General features: G+C 51.0%; 1 protein-coding gene across 1 annotated transcript; it reads left to right on the forward strand.

The window, feature by feature from the left end:
- Window positions 1-32: 32 nt before the first annotated feature.
- On the forward strand, window positions 33-1,453 carry TIMM29 (translocase of inner mitochondrial membrane 29). The gene is made up of 2 exons (XM_011727977.3): window positions 33-161; window positions 238-1,453. Exons 1-2 carry the CDS (start codon window positions 68-70, stop codon window positions 924-926), a joined length of 783 nt encoding a protein of 260 aa, XP_011726279.2. The 5' UTR covers window positions 33-67; the 3' UTR covers window positions 927-1,453.
- Window positions 1,454-6,353: the final 4,900 nt, after the last annotated feature.

The raw sequence follows: 6,353 nt of genomic DNA on the forward strand, positions 1-6,353 counted from the left end.
TCCCGGGCTTTTAACTTCGGGTATCAAGAGTTTCTTTCCGGAGCAAGGACCCCCAAGACGGAAGAGGATGGCCGCGGCGGCTCTGAGGAGATTTTGGTCCCGGCGCCGCGCAGAGGCGGGCGACGCTGCAGCGGCGAAGCCGGGAGTGTGGGCGCGGCTGGGTGAGTAGCGGCGGAAGGCGGCAGGGTGAGTGGCCGCCGCTGCCAGATCACTCTTACCGCGCTCCTCTCCCCTCAGGGTCCTGGGCCCGCGCGCTGCTCCGGGACTACGCCGAGGCCTGCAGGGACGCGGCGGCGGAGGCTAGTGCCCGGCCGGGGCGCGCGGCCGTGTATGTGGGGCTGCTGGGCGGCGCGGCGGCCTGCTTCACGCTGGCGCCTAGCGAGGGTGCTTTCGAGGAGGCGCTGCTGGAGGCGTCGGGGACCCTCCTGCTGCTGGCGCCGGCCACCCGCAACCGCGAGTCCGAAGCCTTCGTGCAGCGGCTGCTCTGGCTGCGGGGCCTTGGCCGCCTGCGCCACGTCAACCTAGGGCTCTGCTCCGTGGTGTACGAGGCGCCCTTCGACGCCCAGGCCAGCCTCTACCAGGCGCGCTGCCGCTACCTGCAGCCCCGCTGGACCGACTTCCCCGGCCGGGTCCTGGACGTGGGCTTCGTGGGTCGCTGGTGGGTGCTGGGGGCCCGGATGCGCGACTGCGACATCAACGACGACGAATTCCTGCACCTGCCGGCGCATTTGCGGGTGGTCGGGCCCCAGCAGCTGCATTCCGAGACCAACGAGCGGCTCTTCGATGAGAAGTACAAGCCTGTCGTGCTCACCGACGATCAGGTGGACCAGGCGCTGTGGGAGGAGCAGGTCTTGCAGAAGGAAAAAAAGGACAGGCTCGCCCTGAGCCAGGCCCACTCGCTGGTGCAGGCGGAGGCCCCGAGATGAAACCCGGAGGCCCCCGAGTCCTGGCAGACTGCTTGCCTGGGGTAGTGCAGCTGTGAGTGTGCCTCACCTGCAGAACAACTGAGACAGATGATGTGCAAAGTGTTTACTCACTGGATTTGCGCGAGTTTGGGGAGCCTTTCTGCCCCCCGTCTTTGTTCTTTATTAGCTGAAGCTAATTCCGAGCCACCTTGGTCCAGGAGTTGGGACAGCAGAACGACTTGACACATGTTCATCACTGGCAGAGCTGGTCATGAGCCTTTTATATAAGCCTTTTTCATTGGGCCTCAGAGGCCCTCCTTAAGGAGGTACCACAGTGGTCAGGTGACTTGCAAACTCTTCTAAGACCACTTAGATTCTCTTTTTAAAGTTTGGGTTGTGGCCTGGCGTGGTGATGCACGTCTGTAATCCCAGCATTTTCCAAATTGAGGCAAGAGGATCGCTTGAGGCCAGCCCGAGTAACATAGCAAGACTCCGACGCTACAAAAAAAGAATAATAATTAACTAAATAAAATTTGAGCTGAAATGTTTTTATTCTGTGATCTGTTCTCTTTCGTTTTGTTTTGTTTTCCTTTTTTTTGTTTGTTTTTGTTTTTGTGTTTTTTTTTTGTTTTTTTTTTGAGACGGAGTCTGGCTCTGTCACCCAGGCTGGAGTGCAGTGGCGCGATCTCGGCTCACTGCAAGCTCCGCCTCCCGGGTTTACGCCATTCTCCTGCCTCAGCCTCCCGAGTAGCTGGGACTACAGGCGCCCGCCACCTCGCCCGGCTAGTTTTTTGTATTTTTTAGTAGAGACGGGGTTTCACCGTGTTAGCCAGGATGGTCTCGATCTCCTGACCTCGTGATCCACCCGTCTCGGCCTCCCAAAGTGCTGGGATTACAGGCTTGAGCCACCGCGCCCGGCCTGTTTTTGTTTTTTTGAGACAGGGTCTTGCTCTGTCTCCCCGGCTGGAGTGCAGTGGCGCCATCTCGGCTCACTGCAACCTCTGCCTCCCAGGTTCAAACGATTCTCCTGCCTCAGCCTCTGGAGTAACTGGGATTACAGGCATGTGCTCACATGCCCGGCAAATTGTATTTTTAGTAGAGATGGGGTTTCACTGTGTTGGCCAGGCTGGTCTTGAACTCCTGACCTCAGGTGATCCGCCTGCCTCGCACTCCCAAAGTGCTGGGATTATAGGAGTGAACCACCACACCCGGCCTTTCATTTTGATAAGTAACATTTTTGCCATTCCCAGCTCTTTGGGAGGCTGAGGTAGGAGGATTGCTTGAGATCAGGAGTTCAAGACCAGTTTAGGCAACATAGTGAGACCTTTCTCCAAAACTAAAATATTTGGAAGGGTAAAGCAGGCGAATCACTTGAGCCTAGGACTAGCCTGGACAATATGGTGAAACCCCGTCTCTACAAAAAATACAAAAATTTACCAAAGGTGTTGAATGAGAATTGAAAATATATATACATAGAAAAATTAGCCAGACATAGTGGACCATGTCTGTAGTCCCAGCTAGTTGGAAGGCTGAGGTGGGAGGATCACCTGAGCCTGGGAGTTCAATGCTGCATTGAGCCATGATGGTGCCACTGCACTCCAGCCTGGACAACAGAGTGAAACTCTTTGTCTCAAAAAGTAAAATAAGTGGCTGGGCACGGTGGCTCAAGCCTGTAATCCCAGCACTTTGGGAGGCCGAGGCAGGTGAATCACGACATCAGGAGATCGAGACCATCCTGGCTAGCATGGTGAAACCCCGTCTCTACTAAAAATTCAAAAAATTAGCCGGGCATGGTGGTGGGCGCCTGTAGTCCCAGCTACTCAGGAGGCTGAGGCAGGAGAATGGCGTGAATCTGGGAGGTAGAGCTTGCAGTGAGCCGAGATTGCACCACTGCACTCCAGCCTGGGTGACAAGAGTGAGACTCCGTCTCAAAAAAATAAATAAAATAACATTTTCATTTTTTTAAAGTTTTTATTTTTAAATATAGTCTTAAAGAAAATTGGAAAAATAATAGAGACTGGGCCAGGCGCGGTGGCTCACGCCTGTAATCCCAGCACTTTGGGAGGCCGAGGCGGGCGGATCACAAGGTCAGGAGATCGAGACCACGGTGAAACCCCGTCTCTACTAAAAATACAAAAAATTAGCCGGGCGCGGTTGTGGGCGCCTGTAGTCCCAGCTACTCGGGAGGCTGAGGCAGGAGAATGGCGTGAACCTGAGAGGCGGAGCTTGCAGTGAGCCGAGATCGCGCCACTGCACTCCAGCCTGGGCGACAGAGCGAGACTCCGTCTCAAAAAAAAATAATAATAAATAATAGAGACTGGTTTTTTGGAGACAGAGTTTTGCTCTTGTTGCCCAGGCTGGAGTGCAATGGCACGATCTCGGCTCACCCCAACCACCGCTTCCTGGGTTCAAGCAATTCTCCTGTGTCAGCCTCCTGAGTAGCTGGGATTACAGGCTCATGCCACCATGCCTGGCTAATTTTCGTATTTTTTAGTAGAGATGGGATTTCATCACAATGGTCAGGCTGGTCTCAAACTCCTGACCTCAGGTGATCTGCCCACCTCAGCCTCCCAAAGTGCTGGGATTACAGACGTGAGCCACCACGCCCGACCCTCATCCCTATTAAAAATACAAAACCGGCTGGGCGCAGTGGCTCAAGCCTGTAATCCTAGCACTTTGGGAGGCCGAGACGGGCGGATCACGAGGTCAGGAGATAGAGACCATCCTGGCTAACACAGTGAAACCCCGTCTCTACTAAAAATACAAAAACTTAGCCGGGCAAGGTGGCAGGCGCCTGTAGTCCCAGCTACTGGGGAGGCTGAGGCAGGAGAATGGCGTGAACCCGGGAGGCGGAGCTTGCAGTGAGCTGAGATCCGGCCACTGCACTCCAGCCTGGGTGACAGAGCGAGACTCCGTCTCAAAAAAAATAAATTAAAAATAAAAAATAAAAAAATAAAAATACAAAACCGGGGAATTGACAGTGTCGTGACTATTGGGATGTTGCAGGGAAGTTTCTTGCAAAAACAACCTGGTTTTACCAGATGAGTATTATAACTTACTGGAGGTGGCTTGGAAGGATAAAGCATTTTCTGGTCTGGAAATCTATATGGAATCATAGATTCCGGTTATGTTGTACTTCAGTAACCCTGAAACACAGGATTCTGTGAAAAGAAATAAGTTAGTGTACACAGCTGGTACTTAGCTAGGTTATGGTAAATTGTATTTTTGTTGTTGTTGAGACAGAGTCTCACTCTGACACCCAGGCTAGAGTGCAGTGGCACGATTTCGGCTCACTGCAACCTCTGCCTCCTGGGTTCAAGCTATTCTCTTGCCTCAGCCTCCTGGGTAGCTCGGATTACAGGCATGTGCCATGATGCCCAGCTAATTTTTGTATTTTTAGTAGAGATGGGGTTTCACCATGTTGGCCAGGCTGGTCTCAAACTCCTGACCTCGAGTGATCCTCCCAGCTCGGCCTCCCAAAGTGCTGGGATTACAGGCGTGAGCCACTGCACTGAGCCAATACTTTTCTTTTCTTTTTTAAGTGTAATTTATGGCTGGCGCATGGCTCATGCCTGTAACTCCAACACTTTGGGAGGCTGAAGTGGGATGATCGCTTGAGTCCAGAAATTTTGAGACCAGCCTAGGCGACATGGTGAAACCCTGTCTCTACAAAATACACACAAATTAGCTGGGTATGGTGGTACACACCTGTACTAACAACTACTCAGGAGGCTGAGGTGGAAGAATTGCTTGAGCCCGGGAGTTTCAGGCCGCAGTGAGCTGAGATTGCACCACTGCACTTCAGCCTGGATAACAGAGCAAGCCCGTGTCTCAAAAAAAATTAATAAAGAAAAAATAAGGCTGGGTTCGGTGGCCCACGCCTATGATCCCAACAGTTTGGGAGGCCGAGACAGGTGGATCACAAGGTCAAGAACTCGAGACCATCCTGGCCAACATGGTGAAACCCCGTCTAACAAAAATTAGCTGGGCATGGTGGTACGTGCCTGTAATCCCAGCTACTCGGGAGGCTGAGGCAGGAGAAACTTGAACCTGGGAGGCGGAGGTTACAGTGAGCCAAGATCACGCCACTGCATTCCAGTCTAGGCAACCGAATGTGACTCCTTCACAAAAAAAAAAAAAAAAAAAGAAATAACATAAAACTGAAGTATTAAGGGAGTGATGCTACTTCAGTGGCCTGTGGCAAGTTAATAAAGCCAGGTGATAAAACAACTATCTTTGTTGTGATACTTGTTTTTGTGTGTTTGCTACTTTCAAGTTTTGGCATTTGACCCTTGCATTCATAATGAGTGGGTCCAACAGGTATTAATTTAAGTCAGCATCTCACTTTGCATTACAGAGGAAAAGCTGAGGTTCAGAAAATTTATTTTTCTAAGGCTGTGGCAGAACCAAGATTCAAACTGTAACTCCCAACTATGACTTAATCCTCAAACTTGTGGACTATCTTTGATCCTGATAATTCTTCTCAGAAATTGTTAAATACTGCTATCACTTGCCATAAATAATAATTGGATATAGAAATACATATGTAGGCTGGGTGCAGTGGCTCATGCCCAGCACTTTGGGAGGCCGAGGTGGGCAGATGACCTGAGGTCGGGAGTTCGAGACCAGCCTGAGCAACGTGGAGAAACCCCATCTCTACTAAAAGCACAAAATTAGCCGGGCGTGGTGGCACATGCCTATAATTCTAGCCACTCAGGAGGCTGAGGCAGGAGAATTGCTTGAACCCGGGAGGTTGCAGTGAGCTGAGATCACGCCATTGCACTCCAGCCAGGGGAACAAGAACAAAACTCCGTCTCAAAAAAAAAAGAAAAAAGAAAAATATATAAAAAAGAAATGCAATGAAAGCAAAAGACATGGCCTGGATAACATAGCAAGACCTCATCTGTACTAAAAATAGGCCAGGTGCTGTGGCTCATATCTGTAATCCCAGCACTTTGGGAGGCCGAGGCGGATGGATCACCTGAAGTTAAGAGTTTAAGACCAGTCTGGCCAACATGGTGAAACCCTGTGTCTATTAAAAATACAAAAAATTGGCATGGTGGCAGGCGCCTGTAATCCCAGCTACTCGGGAGTGAGCTGAGATCATGCCATTGCACTCCAGCCTGGGCAACAAGATCAAAACTCCATCTCAATAAATAAATAAATAATAATTTAAAAAGCCAGGTGAGACGGCGCGTGCCTGTGGTCCCAGCTACTTATGATGCTGAGGTGAGAGGATCCCTTAAGCCCAGGAGTTTGAGGCTGCAATGAGCTTCGTCATGCCGCTGCACTTCATCCTGGGCCACAGAGTGAGACCCTGTCTCCCCTCTAGCCCCCAAAAAAGAAAGGAAACAAAAGACATTGAAATGATACTAACTAAATGCTATCCCTACACCATTACATTCCAAAAATCTCTGGCCCCAAATCTGCCCTCTGTTAGACATTAGC

This window comes from Macaca nemestrina, chromosome 20, assembly GCF_043159975.1.
Source record: "Macaca nemestrina isolate mMacNem1 chromosome 20, mMacNem.hap1, whole genome shotgun sequence".
NCBI classification, from domain to species: Eukaryota; Metazoa; Chordata; class Mammalia; order Primates; family Cercopithecidae; genus Macaca; species Macaca nemestrina.